This window comes from Opisthocomus hoazin, chromosome 13 (genome assembly GCF_030867145.1).
Source record: "Opisthocomus hoazin isolate bOpiHoa1 chromosome 13, bOpiHoa1.hap1, whole genome shotgun sequence".
Classification (NCBI taxonomy): domain Eukaryota; kingdom Metazoa; phylum Chordata; class Aves; order Opisthocomiformes; family Opisthocomidae; genus Opisthocomus; species Opisthocomus hoazin.
The window spans coordinates 17,877,367-17,895,843 of NC_134426.1; the positions used below are offsets into that span (position 1 = coordinate 17,877,367).

Here is an 18,477-nt window from a genome sequence, read left to right on the forward strand (position 1 = left end):
TATATGCACAGGCTCTCATGTTTAAAACATTCAGTCCCGCCAAAATTCATGTCGTTTAAGGCCAGTATATACCTTTATGTAGCTTTATGTGACCTTTTACAACCAGACAGTTATATTTCAGCCACTCACCTTATATTTGATGCCAGTAACTTGTGTTTGGCTAGAGCATGTCTTTCCAGAATGGCTTGTAGTTTAGATTCATAACAAAATGACAGCTTTGGGATCTTGAGAATCAGTACAAGGCAACTTCATTTGAACAATGTTAAATTTTCAGTGGCCGCAATAACGCAGTTTAAAACATGTGTGCCATTTTGCAGAATTATTCTGGTTTGGTTTGTTTAAGCTTTTCAACAGTAACTGTTTTACTTCACTTTTGGCAGAATATTCTTCTATATGTAGAGACAGAGTCAATCTGTTCATTATAAATGGTTCAGTTTAAATCAGACACACTAAAGCACTCAGTCCAAGGCTTACTTAAATTATTAATTGCTAAATATATTTTCTCCCACTCACCCTTTTTCTTTTAAACATTTAGTAATTTATTGTTTAATAATGTCATGCCACTGCTACTGTGGACACCCCACTTTTCAATTTTCACCAGAAAGACACACCCTTTGCTCGAAGAGCTGCTCCCTGTAATGCCACATTTTCTGCGCCCCTCTCTTCCATGGAAGCATTGAGATTGTAGGGAGGATCTGTATGTTTGGGTTTGGAAGCTGTGACTTACTGGGAAAAAAGGAAGTGGACATTCCTTCTTTGCGCGAAATTCTCTGGGCAGGCCACATAGATGCAGGAGCAGACACAAGAATATGCTTTTTCAGATAAACTTCTATACACACAGCAGCATTGAAAATTTGAATAGCTCACACACCCTGAAAGCGGCTTAGAGAAAGCATTTCTGGATAGTTTAACATCTACGCCAATAAAACCATTGGTTGAGCTGGTCTTTTTAATGCTTTGTGTGCCTTGGAACACACTTTTACTACATGCAGTAGTGTAACTTTGAAGTCAGCAGAGCTCTTGGATTGGCACAGTTATAGTGCTGCGCGAGTTGTAACATCCTGGAAAATCCCTTTTAAATGCCAGACTAGGACTTGGAACATATCCAAGCATTTGCAGCAGGCACAGCAAAACAGCTTTTGGAATTTAGCCTCTGTACTATGCAGGCACTTAAAACGGCATAGACACTTTCAGTAAAGCTAAGAGCACTCGAAGTCAAGCAGCGTAAAATAACCCAGGACACTGGATTAACTGGTGTAAGATTCTGCATGGGGAAATTACGTGCTTGCCTGCTGGGTGAACAGCAGAGAGGGAGATTGCTTAGGAAGCTAAGCCTCAGGTTCAGAATAAACAGACTGACAGTGATACCAATTCTTCCGCAGTGGCTGGATAGGGATTTCTGGAGGAAGACTTTTTAACTAGGAGAAGTTCCAGCTGTTTGCAGGTACTAATGATCTGAGTATCCCAAGTGCTAATTGATAATGAGAGCAGATTTCATTCCACAACGTGCTACTTCTCACGCTAGTGAGAGAGCCCTGCTTTCTGGCTGCAGTCAGCTGCTGCTCAACACAGGAGCAGTTTCAGCTTCAGGCTGCCAGCTGGTAGGAAACTTCTGGACGATCCCGTGCCATCAGCCATGGCCTGAGCAGGAACCCCTACAGCTATGAATTCATTTGGGATCAGCCCCAAAATCAATAAGCCTGTAGCTAAACCTATAGCTACAGATGTCCAGATCCCTAAACCAGATCTGGCTAGCTATAAGCAGCTCATTTTCATTTAGGTGAAGAGCAGCTATAAAACTTCAAGCCAAGTCCTTCAATTATCTTTCCAAATTTAAGTTGTTTACAGAAATTAAAATTAATCCTATTTTATATTGTATTTCTGGGTCCTGCAAATCAGTAGTCAAGCTGTTGACATTGCAAAGCAAGCTCAGTTTTTGTTTAGAATAGCTATATACCTTTAAGGCAGTCTTTGCCCTAGGAATGCCTCACCCTTGCTGTTGTACACTGTGTTATGCCCTCATTAGCTAACTCACTGCTGTAAAGGGATATTGTCTGATGCGCTTGGGCAACACTGGCAGTTTTACTAGTGTCTTGCATGCTGGTTTTTATAAGTGTTTCTGAATCTCAGAGTTTGAAGAACCGTCTTTCTAAGTGTTAGGGTATAGTTTTACAAAAAATAGTGAGTCTGAACTTCTAGGACTACTACTGCCATGCTTATTGTAGCGTGAGTTTAGCGATAAGAACGTATGCTTTGGTTCCAGACTCTTTCCTGATCTTCTGATGTCACCTTTATTTGATGTAATTTTTGCAAGATGAAACAATATTAAAGTGTAGCAATTCTCATGTCCCTAACAGGCTAAAATGCCAGGGTTTCAGCAGTATATAAAAGCAAAAGAGAAAAGCAAGTGTGGATGTGACAGTGTAGATGAGCAACTGATGACAAATTGAGCAATGTAAACCAGTTTTTTACCGTGTTCTAAAAAACTGAAAGTTCAGAGTCATCATCTCCTCAGGAACAAACCTGTTTTTCCCCAGCTCCTGGAAAAGCTTGTTTTCCTACATAATTCTAGAACAGCTGTATGCCACTGGGACAGTGAGAGTCTGTGAGCCTATAAAGATGATGCCCAGTGGCTAAGGCATAATGTAAACCATGTTGAATACGAGGAAGAGACCTTGAGCTCTGCTTGCTGAACCTGGGAAATCACCATAGCGAGGCAGGGAGATGTCATGTTGGTAGATAAATGGATGCTTTTGATACCGAAGGCAGGAACTGAAGGTCACAAATGCACATGTCAACCTCCATTTGTTGTGATACATCCTTTTGCCCACTTGCAACTTAAATTTTTTTCGCTTTTATAGCTATTCAGGTGCCAAAATCATTAATAATGTAAAAGATGAGATAGTAGGCAGAGCCATAATACTCTAATACAGATGATGGGAAAGTCAGAGACGAACCCCAGACTTATGGGAAACCACAGGTCACAGAAGATGAAAATGAAAACTTGATCTGGCGATACAGTATCCACCTGCTCTCTTTCACCCTGTCCCACTTACAATGCTTCCAGGTGTCCTAACAGTTTTGCTACAATTTCTGCTCATCGGGTGGATGTATTTTTTAACTAAATATTTACACAGACTGCTCACTATTTCCTTAAAGGATATCGGAATCTTGAAGTCCATCAGCATACTACATAGAAAATGCCTAGATTATTTTTGCCTGCATGTCGCACTTGACACATAGCCAAATGAAATTTCAGCTACGCTAAGAATGATGTCCCAGCGATCTACTTGTCTTTGCATGGACATTACAAGCTCCATAGATTTTATCCACAAATTTTGAAAGCTTATAGTCCATTTTTTCCAGGTCATTAATAAATTTAAGTTGTTAATCTCAAAAGGAAATCCTAGAATGCCCAATTATTATCTTTGTTTCACTGCAAGATGCAGTCATTCCCAACAACTGTTTTTCTTAATGCTGGATTTTGTGTTGAAACCACACATTTAACGTCCTGTTCTGTGTGCCATCATCTAGGTGTTATCTTTGTGTCAAAACAGTGACTATTCCAGACAACGTGTAAATTCATATTACAGAGTCCTCCTCTCTATTTGTTGCGTTTGTGGCTCCAAGAGGTCATCTGAAGATGTGTTCACAAAGAAACACTGTTGGTGAAACTTGGAAATCAGTCAAGAAAAAGAAAACCCTGAAATACTGGGGGCTTTATCTAACAAGGAAGGATTACCAGGAAATTTTCTATGAAAAATAATATATTGAGTGGTCTGCTGTAGCATTCTTACATCACAGCATCTTCACTGGACATGGTTAGAAATACAATGTTTGCAATTGTTTATGCGACATGAAAACTCCAAACGACCCTCAGTGGCTGCTTAGCATTTCCTCCAAAACTTGTGCGGGAGCCATAGTTTCTTTCTGGGGTTTGGGGCTTTAACTGGAAGCATTTACTTTCGAAGTAACATAAAGGGAAGCCTCCAGACTTTTCCCCTTCCCCTCCAAGAGGATTTTTAGGTCTTGACTAGTGTATACAAACAAAAGATGATTGATGAGAATATTCATTCTCTGCTGCTTGTTTCATTTACTAAGCACTTGGGAAGCAGATAAAAAAATGTAAACCAAAATAAATTCCTAATATTTCATGTGCAAGAAAGAAAAATCTTCCTGCAGAATGCTCTGAAAGCCCTATAAAAATGTTGTATCAGGAAAATAACGGCAGCTCTTTGGGAAAGGGATTTGTTGTTGAGATGACTGACTTCCCAAATACTTCCTCAGAGTTCATGATTCATATTTATGAGCCCTCAGCCAGAAACCCAGGCATTCAGACAACTCATTACGTTACTAGCACGCCACTAGCAGGATATTACCAAGGTGCTTCGTGGAGCTCTCTTGGTGTGTTGATGGCAGAGGTTAGCATGTGCTGACAGAGAGTAATTCACTTCTCTTTGTTCACATCACTAAGAAAGAGTTTCCCGCTGGGAAAATCTTGATACCTGATGCCATGAAAACACAAGTAAACAGTCAAGTTTTATAATCAAAATACCAATTTATTTCTCTTATACTCCATCATCCCAAGCTGCCAGTGCTGCCCCATGCACAGGTACTCTACAACTGCCCACTCACACAGAAGGGCAGCGTCTAACATGCAGCTATTGCTGATGGACAGAGTTAACTGCCTGAGCAACGGGACAAAATGAAAACTTATTTATGCCAAATACCATGTCATTATGAAAGATGCAATTCTGTTTATTCTTACTGCACTGGCAGCCAAGCATTCACTGATTGTGGCTCTGCAGTCCAAAAGCTTCACTTGTGACTCTATCAAATGTCAGAAATTATGGTATTTACTAAATCTCATTCTATATTCAAGAGTGGTGATAGCTTAAAGAGTAGGGTTCTACCTGTTACAAGGTCAAAGAGAGTCATAAAACAGTATATACAATAAACGAGACTGGCTGTGCACATCTTGAATCACATGTCGCTGGGGGAAGAGGTGTCCCCCAGAAAGGAAGCTCAAACCAAGTGTGTGGGAGGCAGAGTTGGAGAGACCACTGCAAAACAAGCATATTCCTTTTTCCCTTCAGAGGCCTCCCATCTGGAACAGTACAGGGAAGAGGAACAGTTCATATTGTTGGTGGCCCATTGCTAGCAGTAGTCTGCCATCTGCTGATCTGCGCAGCTGTGTTTATAGCCTTCAAGGTAAAGCAGTCATCCATCTTTTCCCACAGTCTGCTCTTATTTCAGTGTACGCTGGTACATGAGAATATGAAATGCAGTGTCTACTCATCTATGCTACAGTCAAGCAGAAGCCAAAACCACAGGATATCAAAGTGCAGCTGACCATTAGATTAAGATGCTTGAATCTCTGTCAAAAAGCCGTTCCCTAGAGTTACAGCTTTGAACTAATGCAAAAAAAAAAACCAAAAAAGACAACAGTTTACCCTAAAGTATCTTCCTGCAACCAACAGAAAGTGGTTCTTGAAACAGTCCAGTAAATTGCTGCCTTTCTGACTACTGCTCAGGCTGCCAAGGAGTTCCATAATCCAGCAGAGTTAACCCCTTCTTCCTACACAGGCAGTCCCTACATTTGTGATGTGCAGCTGCTTCCTTCCCTCTGCTTGGAGCTAGCATTCTTCCATCAATTCTTCCTGTCCATGAGTACTGACAGAGCATGTGGTAACTCCGTTTGTTGCATGTGGCCAGCCATACAATTCCATTATGCAAATGGCAACGCTGATAATTAAAAGTGTTTATCAAGTAACCACAGAGGAACAGGGCTCTCCTCAATGACCAAGCCGCACTCTTCATCCTTGCGGGACTATATAATGTGCCTATCTGTTATCTTTGCTACAGTTGTCTTAGTAGTTATACAAGACACTGGCTTACAGTCAGGATTTTTCTAGGATATGTCTGACTTTCATAGGATGTTGACAAAATAAGGGCCTTTTGCAATTTGGCATTTCACATCTGGAAATTAGCTTTGTAAATCCAGCCTATTTCTCCTTCCTTTTCTGAAGAAATTAACTTTTGAAAGATGAGACCTTCAGCTAGAGAAATGGAAGGGCATGCCTGTCCAGCTCACATGCAGAAAAGAGGTTTCTATGGGACCTATTATAATGTTGGTGTTTTCTCAGATCTCTTTCTTGAAAGAAGACAAAATCCCACAGAAAATCATACATCAAGATGCTTTTGAGTACCCACCAGCAATGTAAAGTTTAAAAGGAAGGGAGAACAGAATGAGTACTAAAGTACTAAAACTCTGAAATGGTTTGACTTTCACATAGGAATATGATACCACAGATTTTTCACTCACAACCACTTTCTATAAACAGAATTAAAGGGCAAAATGACAGGGAATTCATCTGAAAGGAAAAATTTGAGAGAAAACAAAAATGGGAGTTCAGATATTTTAGAGCAAAGAAGTCAAAGCAAGTCAACAAGCAGAGAAGTCCTGCGGGAGAGGCACCAGCTGAGGAGACTGGAAAGCTTGTATCCCGTTTGTCCGTACTGCATGTGCAGCCTGAGCAGTAACACTGCCCATTTCACTGACCAAGTGACTTAATCTTATACTCGAGTAACCATATACCTTTGGAAGGAGATGATGTTTTACTTTACATATATACGAAGAAGTAATTCCCTTTTCTTCAATTAGCCTTAAGCTTCCAGCCAGGATTCAAACAGCTGTTTCCTGGGGAACAAAACTCTAACCTACCAAACAACTGGTAAGGGCACCAAAGCGCTACCAGAGTGTAAAACCTATTATTTGTCACTCAGACTACATTTATGCTGGCACCTCTGAAGTTCATCAAAATTATTTTCTCAAAAATCTCAAAACCAATTAACAATTTGCCAAAACCAAAACAAATTTAGTAATGCTTTTGATGACCCTGAAAAGATTTTTCAAGAAAATGATATGGTCAAAGTTTTCCAGATATCCTGTCTCCCAGTTGCTAGCACTGTAAAAATAATGAAGATCTAGAACTAATTTTTGTTGTAATGAAGTTATTTTACTCTTTTCTTGCTGAAAATATGATACACTATTTCCTATATTCCTTTTGAATTTTTTTTAGGGAGTAAGAAGGGTGACAACATCAGCATAACAACAAATAAGTGGCAACAAGCCAGGAGTAAACTTAGAGAGAAATTAGGAGAAGGTTGCCTAACCTTCAGACAGATGAGGTTCTCTTACAGCTTTCCAGTTCTGCAAAATGACAAAATGGCACAACTATTTGTTAAAAGAAGTTGGTAAATTTACTGAAAACACTGTATGACCCTGACATCCCGCTTGAACTTGATGACATGGTTCACATGGCTAGAGCAAAACACATCTGACAATTCTTCTTTACCGCTACTCCTGGGTCTGATACTTGATCCTAGGCAACTCACCTTTTGTGCGATTCCCTTTTTCACAGGGATCTTGGAGAGCTTCACTGGATAACACTATGAGCAGGCTAGGAGTCCTCAAGTATAAGCAAGGTGGGAGAAAAAAACAGATTTACTTACACATATAAAGATCCTTGACAAGTGCTGACAGTTGTTAATTGCTACCTCTGTTATCTTTTCCCTCCCATTAGAAAACACTGTCCTCAACAGAATATAGTCAGAATTTATTTAATAACATTTTGAGGGGAGAGAGAGAGAAAGGAAAAGATGACAGAAAATGTTGCAGTCACTTGCAACTGCTAAAATGTGTCTTGCTGGCAGCTTCATTTGGAGGAAAAATAAAATCTCCAGTAAAAGTGATTTATCACAATGACACATTTCAATGCAGAGCTCAGCAAGAGCCACTTAATACACGCACAAAAATGAGAATAAGAGTCAGAACACAGAAGAGAATAAAAACCCTGCATTTCTGATACCTTCAGAAATGACAGTCCTCTTCTCCATTCCCCACAAAAAAGGTAGCTTTTTCACCAGGCTTCTGATCCAAACCTCTGTCAATTGCGCTTTATCCATTCATCTGGGTTTTTTTTCATTGAAAAGCACTTATTCTTTTATGTTCTTTTTTTTAATTCGTGGTAAGTTAAAAAAAAATTGTATCATGTAAAAATGTTGATAAAAAATACCAAATATTTTAAAAGTTTAGGTTTCTAATGAAATTGAAATGGAAACGTCTGGCTATCATTTTTTCCCCCAGAAAGTAATATTCTTAAACCTAACCTAACTTATTTTTAGCATTTTCATTTCATCAAAAAGCAATTTTCTTTGGAAAAAACAGGGATAGAAAGCTTTTGATGAGACATTTTTATATAAAACAAATGAATTAGTAAGTCCTCATGAACTTCCTGTTTAACACCGTATTTGTCATGATAGCAATAACAGAATCTTCGTCTGTCTGTTCTAAAATCACTAGCTTTGCTCTCGCATGTAACAGCCAGTTTTCATGAGGTGTTAGCAGAAGAGGACCAGACACAGCGGCAGAGGTCTGATGGCACGCAGAAGGCTGAGGCACACACACCCACAGCTCTGCACTCCTTCGCACACTATCTCGGTCACACAAGTCTAAAGTTCCTGTCTAAAGGCAGTGAGGGCAATGATGCACAGGAATTGCTGACTTCGCCTCTTCTCAGCACCTAGCACTTGGGACAGAAAGTACAACCTTTCCTTATGGCGTTGTCCAAGCTCACAAAAGACGACATCGCTAGTTCAGAGGGGGGCACAGTTCATGCGGTGTGTATCTCCCGATACTGCGACCTGCTCAATGCACAGACAGGACTGTTACAGTGCTAAAGTGAAGCAGAAGTGTGAGACAGAAACATACTCACAGTTCCTTTCCCCTCTGTGAAGGAGTTCATTAAAATATTTTTCAATGCAAGTGAAAGCTGGCCAGATGACAACTCAGAAGTCATCAGATACTGTCAAGGCTTCTTAAGAGGAAAAAAAGCACAGGTGTAGCATTTATAAGCTCAGCATCTTGCCAGCAACAAGACTCACTAGGATCCAACTACATGCTGAAGAATGGCTCCATTCACTCACCTGCAGCATAATCCTGACAACAAGGCCAGCTATTCATTCTTGTGCCCTAAGCAAAATCCTACAAAGAAAGACAGTTTTATCTGGCATCGGTTGCTATGGGTATCAGTGCATCTTGCTTTTAAATTAGCTCAGGTGTGATTTAAACAGTAGCAGTAAGGGATGTTGTGGAATTTTAGAAAGCCTGAGGACACAGTTCCCTTCAGAGATCAAATTTACAGACATTATATTCAACAGCATATCCTAAAAAAAAAAATTCCTTGATAGGCACAAACGCTGTTACTAGTTGCATTGGGACAGAATTGCAGTAATTCCACTACCTTAAAAGTTCTTCTCAATTTAAATCACCAAAAAGATAGAGATTTATGTATCTTGGTTCCAGATTTTCAGTTCTGTCAAAAAAAGCTGGGGAAGCAATAAAAATAGCAGCAAAGCTAAGCAATTAACACTGTCTACTACTCCACAGACTACTCTAGTATAAAACAACAGAACCAGCAATAAGCAATCTCAGAGCAGCAGAGGTTGTGGGAATTAAGTAAAACAAAGCACATGGATTAAACAAGGAAATCAGTGAAATGTCAGAGAAAGCTTCTATTTGAATACTGCATAGTAAACACATTTAATATAGTAATATACATTTGTGTCTTCAAATAAATCATAAGTGACCAATAGCAAAATCAAGACCAATGAAGACCTTAATGGTAAGCAACTGAAAATGACTGCAGTTGTATCTTTTGCTGCCTTGTGTACAAAATACCAGAAGAATTGCCCAACAGATGCAAAAATAAACAAACTAACAAATGATTAAACAGCTCCCTGGCTGAGCTTTGTCTGCCAAATCTCTGCCTGGAGAGGACTTTTATGTCCGTGTAATGAACCCTCAAAATTATGGACTTACAAAGGAGACAGCTGCTTAACCATAACGGTAATTACCCTGGTCAGATTGCAGAGCACCCAGCCTTGAGGCTGCGGCTCAGGGCACCCATGTCGTGCAACACATGAGGACACAGAGATGGAGCTGAATTGGTGTCGCTGCACAGAGCCTGTAGCTGACACATCCGCATTGTTTGTCACAAGAAGTGTGAGGAACAGGACAAAGCAGTGTGCTTGGCTGACAGCGTGCTGGCCTTCTCAGGGAGGATTAAAGGCTGAGAGTGTGCTTGCTAGAGGCCATTAGGCACCATCCTAAGGTGGTGGGGGATACTGGAAGTGACCCATTGCGGCCCAGCTCACACATCCTACAGCTTGTGGCAGTTTTTAGCCTACGCTAAGAGTTAGTGGGGGCCAAGTTGAGAGACCATCCTAGGCTCCAAAAGCAGAGAGGTAGTCCCGAATACCTGCGCTATTAATGCTGAAATTATCATTAGTGCACTTCTATCATCCCAACGGCCTATGGACCTTGAAGCAGCTCTGGGTGCACTGCTGTTTGTCTTACTGATGAGTCTCACTGATCTCCACAGAAGGCGGTGCAGGCCCATCTGCTTCAGTGGAACTCACTATTTGAAGAGAGAGCAGAGTGTGTCCTATCGCAAGTACAATGTGTCCTTCTCTGGCAGACGTTACAGCTGGGGCCAACCTAGATAAAAACTAGTTGAGTGTCGTTCTTGTGGTCATCTGGCAACTTGGGAGTGGTCAAAGCTATAAAGCAGGAATCCCGACTCTCAGTTTTCTATTCTAGTTACCAGAAAAAACCCTGCTTCTCACAAGTGCTATTTTCCATATTTATCTTGATTGCCTATATAACTATGAATAGTCACAAATACAACGCTCCCTAAATTCTTCTTACGCTCATGTTTTCCAGTAGGTGGAGGCTGAGACTCTGTTCACAGGGAGAAGCTTTAGTTAATACCAGACCACTTGTTGACTTAACTTCACACTCCTGTGAATACTGACTAGTAGTGCTTACTGCTGCAAGTTATTGCTGAAGGTAACATAGCCAAATCCTCAGTTATACTTCAGCACTGGAGAGGGGTGAGGAAGAAAGTGGCAAAATCCAAAACACAGCAGCTACTAGGAGGAAAAATAACTCTGTCCCAGCCAGAACCAGGACAGACTCCCATTACTACGGATCCTGCCTCAAGTGGTGGAAGCCACCAAACTGAAATGGACAAGTGCTCAGCCTTGCAGAGGAATTACCATTTTGATGCGTCTATACCTGAGATAAATCATGAACTATTTATTCAGCAGCTGACAAAGGGTACCACTTGCTAACAACATCTGCCCTGTAATTCCATACTGGCACGACAATTTTTGGCTCAGTGATCTGCAGTGTTCACTGCACAGCATCAGCTACAAAGCGCTTCCACAGTGTGCAGGAATTGTTCACGTATAAACTGCTCATTCCAGTTAAAAGAGTACTCAGGCTGTAAAAGTTGCTGCAAAACTCATATGCACAACAGGGTGCTTTTAAACCTGTCATCTGCCAAATACATTTTCTGACAGAAAGTGATTGCTGATATGATACTAGATAATTTCTGTATGAATGGAGTTGAACATGGCTTGTAACAGACCAGGACAGTAGTATTTCAAGAAGCAGACAACAGATTAGAGACAAGTGACAAGGCTGATCTCTGCAGCTGCAATTAACTGTCTCTCCTTCAGTCTCTCCTGCATCATTCTGAGAAGGGCTACATTTTCCTCCTGCTGATGAAGGTTGATTAGCAGTCAGGTGGGGAGAGGCTCTGGGAACGGCATGATGCATTAATTAAATCACTTCTACCAGCTAAGTGATGACACTTTGATTTATAGCAGAGCTCATTCAACTAGACACTGGCATTTCCTGGGCACCAAGATGAGGAACAGCCAAGCTGGGAAGCAGGTGGGAGAAGAGAGGACATGCACGTAAAGAAAAAAGAACAAACTGTGAAGCAAATATCTGCAGCTGATAGAGACTATTTTTGAAACAGAGTGCTTGCAGGAGAAGCAAAAATGACCGTGAAACATGAGCTGAAAATAATTTAATTCATGTTGCTTATACAGAGAATATTTCATTTTGTCTGCGTCTATAAGATAAGCTGCTCTAGGACAGCGTCTTGTAAAAATCTCTCAAATTAAACATATTTTGAATTATTTCATAAGGCACATTTCAACCTGACATACTCAGTTTGTGACTATGGGCATGAGTCAGTGCTATCTTCAGGCACAACAGCAGCAATCTCCGAAAAAGCAGGTGGAAATCTCCACAAGGCAGAGCAGGACAGCGATCCAGGGGCCAGTTTTAAATGCTATGCCCCAGCCCGCCCCAGATGCATCATCTGACAAGACTGATGTCTCCTAAATATTGTGTTTCAATTTCTCCCGCTGCCAAAGGGCGATAATGTTATTTCACCAACCTTTGTAAAGGGTTACCTTTATCCAACTTTATCTATTTTGTTTAGGATTTTGACATTTGAAAAGGCTAACTTAAACAGTCTTCCTATTAGCAAGCTTCTCTTTCGGTGACAAGTCTACATATTCTTCCTTGTGAACTCCACGGTCAAAATCACAAAGCTGCATAAAGGAGAAAATACCTCTACACCTTGGAATTTGAAATAGGTCTAAGCGTGATTATCATTACACTAATATTTCACTCACTTTTCTGAGTCAACCATGCTTGGCAATTCTTGGGTTATTTTTGCTTTGAAAACCTAAAGCAAGTATTTTAGAACACTTGGAGTCCAAAACATTCCACTATGCAGGCCAGTGGTATTTTTTAGTGAGACATATCTTGATTTTTTTAAAAGAAAGGAGGTTTGTTTGATCACAATATTGTGTGGGGTGAACATGTTTATATATATATATATATATATATATAAGCTCTTTAAAATATATGGAAAATTTTAGCAAGAATCATTCTGGACCTCAAACTACACCAGGTTCAGTCTAGTTTCACACATGAAGAGGGAACTTTTAAGGAAAACATCAAACAGTAAGGTTGATTTAGAGGATGTCAATTTTTTTGTCAATATTACTACCTTTCTAGTTAACCTGTGTTTCTACAGCAGACAATGGCCTCAGACAGGACTGAGGCCACGTCTTGGTATCTGCTTGCAAGAAGATTTAATAAAAAGAGAATTCTTATTCTCTAACCTTTTGCTAATGAACAAACAAAAAACCCCCACAAAAAAACCACCTCTACTGATATGGCTTCCCTAGCAGTGACCAGTAGCAAAATGACTGCTGTTATTGTAAATCCAAATTCTGATCAGTAAACGATCTTATGAGAGTCTTTGCTTGGCATATGCATCACATATGTTTGTCTTCTCTCATTAACTTTTTCTTATCTAAATTATATCGCTTCTTTCAGCTCAAATCCTTGCTCTGTCTTCTGTAAACAATTTCCACCTCTCTCTCAATGCTTCGTCTCATTTATAGGTGTGATTACTGCTACGCTTGATAATACCTTGAACTTTCCTAGCATACACCCTAGACCCTCCAAGTGCTTTATGGCTAATTTATTGTGGGAGTCAGATATGAGAAAGCCTTTCCAAAAGCAGTACAACAAAGAAATTTGGGTCATAAAGGAACTCTGCAGCAGACCAGTACATAGATCAGTGTTTAACAAATATCATTTGTCCTTGTTAAAGATGTATAATGTATTTGGATTCTTTTGCATCATCAGCTCTTAATAACAAAAGACTTTATTGAACGCTGTATTTGGTAGGTAGCTAGGCGGGGGTCAGGAAAAAAGATAGCTTGCTTTTAAATAGATCCACATGCATCTCCTTTTCATCATTAGAATAAATTTCCAGAGAGGTGAGCAGAGGTTTAGCTGCATGACTCTCATTAATGTTAACTTTATTTCAGTAATGAGGTGAAAGTACAATCACTGGAGCTCATATAATCAGAGTGATGAGACAAAAGTCTGCTGCCGTAAATACTGCTGAAGAAGATGACATTGACAATACTGACAGGTAAGGAAAAATAGGTGTCAGTAGCAAAATGATGCAGTGAGGGTAAAGAACTCTTTTTAAAGGTACAGTAGTAACACTCCAAACTGACAGGAGCTGTTGCAGAGATGTGAATGCACTGACACTGGTCAGAGGACTGTCTGGCAAGACCCCGAGCACACCAAGATTCAGCTTTCCTAGTTCCTAGCAAAAACTGAGGAAGCAGGGGGCTAACAGTCCTGCGCCCTTAAAAGTCATTTAGGGAAGATAAGGAGGATTAACATAGTAGCAAAAAAAAAGAATGTTGAGATAAAAGAAAACAGCTGGTTGTAGAAAACATCAAAAGGTACTGGTGACAGCCCCAGAAGACAATCCCAGTAATATATTGTACCAGAAAGACCTTATACAATGAAAAGTGTGAGAGCCATCATGCCATCGCAGTCCATTACTTTAGGTAATAGAATGATCTGAACAGAATAAGGCTGGGAAGAATTTTATAGTAATTAGCAAACGTGTTAGTGCCCATTTTTCTTCTGCACAACACATGAACAAAAGAAAAGCAGACACAGCCATTAAGGGGAACTGACAGGAAGGAAAAGTGGGAAGACAGGCAATGAGTTGGGTACCTCTGCAGAAATAAAAATAATAATTACATTTTTTTTATTACAAAACCAGTACCTCAGGATTTTAGCTTTGCACTAAAAAAATACCCTGCAGTACTCTGCTAAACATATAGCACATAATCATCCATCTCCAAGTACTGCTAGTAGAGAAGAAACAGAGGAAACACAGTGTATACATTGACTCCACATAATTCTTGCAACATTCAGTACCTCCATAAGCAGCTCAGTATAACTTTATCCAGATACCATAAACATAGAAGTTTTTTAAAATCACGTGGAACCGATCCATTGCAAGCTGTTTGTACTGAATCCATAGTTTTAACCATATAGCTACAAGTAAAGCGTATTTATAACGACATGAACAAGACGTGCTCTTTTCATTTGACTCCAGCATCTTACTGACCCTTTGAAGGCTGGAGCAGAATTGCTCAGAAATTGCTCATGCTCAGCAGCGATTCTAGGTGGTAAGCCCCTCTCACTTTTTGGATTAAGGCAAAGCATATTTGGTTTTGCCATCCTGGCCTGCTGCATTGTTCTAGTCGTTGTTATCGCAGATATCCAACCATAGCAAGAAGAGCCATGACCAGTATGTCTTTGCTGTGTAGACCTGAATTAACTACATCTCACTTTCTTTTGATAGTGACACAGATCACATGCAGCTGCTGCTTCCACTATGAGAAACATGAATTCTGGAAAGCATATTCATTATCTGGCTGTTAAAAGCAACGGAGCATGCAAGCCTCACCCTGCCTGGGCTACCTGAGAAGTCAACATCTCTGTTTGATGAAGTGACTGCCAGCTAGTTACCTTCTCACTCTAACCTTGATGTGGCAGGACTGTGACAAATGCATACAGTGCAACATCACAAAATGTTTCACTGATGCTCACAAATAGCTTAATTTGTTTTAACAGCCTGGTCCCTTGCAGCATTTGCACTGCAAACTCTGGTTTTGAGGACAGAATATATCAACTCTTTATATGCAACCTACCTGAAAGCCAGCTGGCAGGAAGCCAGGGACAATCCTGGCGAGGTCCAAAGCTCTCAGTCTTTACCCAACTTACAGCACTTAATAAATTCCAAAGGAATTCCACACTTCCCACCCCCAGTTTTTTAGTTGTAGGACTCAGGATCAGAAAAATTGACTTTATAAAAATTACAGCTCCTTAACAGATGTTCTGTAGCTGCATATTACTCATGTACCAAAAAAAAATCCTGAATTTCCATTTTCTATACAGAAGCAACGAAGTCCTTCTAGTGTGAAGTTTGATTTTTATATCACTTGCCTTGCAGAAATAACAGGGCTGTAGTCTCCAACTTCCACCATGTTTTCATGGGCCTCTTAATATCCATTGCTGTTTTCCCAGTAGCAGCTGCTGGAGTAAGATGGCCACATAGAAACCTCAGTTTTTACACCAGAAACTAAAACAAAGCCTCTACAGTTGTACAGAGGAACCCAGAACTTTGAAACTTCATTAGTCCATCTTCAGATGATAAACAGGCACAGTTCTCACTTCTTTTTAAATTTATTGTGGTGTTAGGAGTGGACCTGGCTTGTGATTGCTGAACACTTAAGAGTCAGAACTCTCAGCATTCAACACAGCTGCTTGCATTTCTTTATCGCCAGTAAATCACCTCACTTCCAACTGCAAAGCTTTTATAAATAGGAATATGCATGATACAGAGAGAACCCAGCTTGAATTCACAAATTAGCAGCACAGGAAAAAGGCTTGTTGAACACTGAGAACTAGTCTTCCCAGGTGCAACTAGGCAGAGATTCTTGTTCACATATTTTTTTAGAATTACTTCTCAGCATAGGGCTGGGCTTCCATACAGCGAGATGAAGGTTCATGAGTGCAACTCATCCGGCCTCATTTTGAGACAGTAACAGAGTTTTAAGTAACTACTTGGAAAAAAAAAACACCAACATTTAACTGACGCTGCTATTTTGGCATTGCAACAAATTCTAAATACAAACTTATCACAATGAAAGATTGAGATCAGAAAGCATATACACCTTTTTCGTAAGTCATATTTCTCCTGCAAGCAAGCCTCATCTGCTGTTGGTGGCAAGCTAGAATATCGTAATTAGGACAAATGCTTTCTTTGGCAACCTAGAGGTTTTCCGTAACTTTCAGATAGATTCAGGAATCTTGTTGTTGAAAAAATAAGCATATGCTTATCAAAGAAAACCCCATATATCTGAGCTGCATTTGCCTAGTGCGATCCAGGTTCAGGATCTGAGTTCTTAGGTACAAATGAAACCTAAACAGGAAAAATCACACTCTGCTTCCTCACCCAGCTGGCAGCACAGGTGCTGAGAAACACTACTTTTTTCTCCTGAAGCTTTAGATGGGAATGCCTTTAAACACATGCTGCAACCACGACAGTATGAAATTTTTCATGAATACTCAAAGCAGAGGTGGACTGAGATACCAGAAAGCTACAGCTAGCACCAGATTCAAGTGGCGGTGAGGGGAAATTGAAAGGGGGAGAACAAGAGAGACGCCCTCTTACCTCAAAAGCAAGGAAGAGTGCTACACGGCTTCTCCTTACTTAGGAAAGCAACATTGCCTCCATGGGGGAGAAGTACTCCTGTCCTACTTCAACCTTGAGCAACTACAGCTGAGGCAGATCCAAGGCAAAGCAGAGGAAAAGGAGAAAAGATATGAGGAGAGGAGGAAAGGAGATTAAAAAAAAAAAAAAGAGAAACCAGAGCAGTCTGTGAGCTGCAAAGAAAAATGAAAGCAGATTTAGGGGTGGCAGGAGGTTGAAGAGCAGAACCACAGCATTCTGCTGGGAGAAGGAAAGAGGAAAAGGGGGCTCTAAACCGCTCCACCGTCCCGCTGTGCCCCTGGCCCCACGCAGCCAGCAGCCATAGTCTCCAAGCACCGGGCACATAACAGGGCAGCGGTGAGGTAAAGACTTAATTACACTTTAAAACACGGCCTCGTGCATGTTTGTTTTAACAAAAAGAAAAACCCAAAACACCACCACAGCAGGCTCATTCAGCCGTAGTCAGTCAGGGGAAGCTTCTACGCGAGTGTAAACAGAGCTACTGCCGAAACAAAGCAGCACCTCAGTGCCAACACCCCTCGCCGTAAGACCTCACCTGCCGAGGCACGGCCCTGCCTCGCTTTTCCCTCTCAGAGCCACTGCAGGCCGTGCTCCGGGCACGGTTATGGAGGTGTGTGAACAGCAGGAGACCAGTCTGAGAGCTCTGTCCTGCCTCGTCGTTACCTCAGCTCAGGGTTCCCCTCACCCTGGGGCGGCAGCTGAGGCAGGGGGCAGCAGTGTGAGGAGAAAAAGGCAGGAAACGGGGCCGAATGTGGAAGCGGCGGGGGGCAGCAGTGTGAGGAGAAAAAGGCGGGAAACGGGGCTGAATGTGGAGGTGGCAGAGGGGTTACCCCGTGTCCTGGCGCCAGCGAGCCCCGGCCATGGAGGAGCCCCAGCCTTGCCCGCAGAACCGTCCCTTCACACCTTCGGAGCCTGGCTCGCAGGAAAGAGCCTTTTCCCCTGCGGCGTGAGGAGAGTCACCATGACAGACCAGCACACAGCAGCAGCTGAGCAAATTTTCCCCCTACTGTGAGGGTCAGGGGCATTTTATTATTATTTTAGTACAACAGTTGTCACTCGGGTTGCCCGGGTACTGCGGCTATTTTCCCACATTCACACCCGTGATCGCCCCAGAGGCCAAAAGCCCCAGCAGCCCTTGCAGGTGAGTTTACGCAGGGGGTTTGGGGGGCCAGGCCGAAGGCACGGGAGTAGCTCCAGACAGACCCTCCACCCATTTATCCTGGAGCTCTGTAACGACTCCCGCTGTGTCCCCGCAGGCTTGCGGGCCTTGCGCCGAGGGCAGCTCAGCGCTGAGGGCCACGGGCCAGGCTGGCGGCCGAGCGAGCAGGCTAGCACTGGTGTCTCACCGTGCTGGGGTAACCTCTGCTGGCTGCTCCTCGCTGCTGCACCCCTCGGGAAGCTGCGAGCTCGACACAAGAAGCTGAGC

At 41.6% G+C, this 18,477-nt stretch overlaps 1 protein-coding gene across 6 annotated transcripts in view; it reads right to left on the reverse strand.

Moving 5' to 3' along the window:
- The window catches only part of SPRING1 (SREBF pathway regulator in golgi 1), a 118,843-nt gene that overhangs the window by 92,019 nt on the left and 8,347 nt on the right, over positions 1-18,477 (reverse strand). Inside the window, exon 5 of one of the 6 annotated variants that reach the window (XM_075434629.1) lies at positions 17,183-18,471. The exons of the other annotated variants lie outside the window; for them this stretch is intronic. Coding sequence (XP_075290744.1) covers positions 18,394-18,471 — 78 coding nt within the window. The 3' untranslated portion in view covers positions 17,183-18,393. Of the gene's footprint in view, positions 1-17,182; positions 18,472-18,477 lie in introns of those variants that run through there. 6 annotated transcript variants of the gene reach the window in all.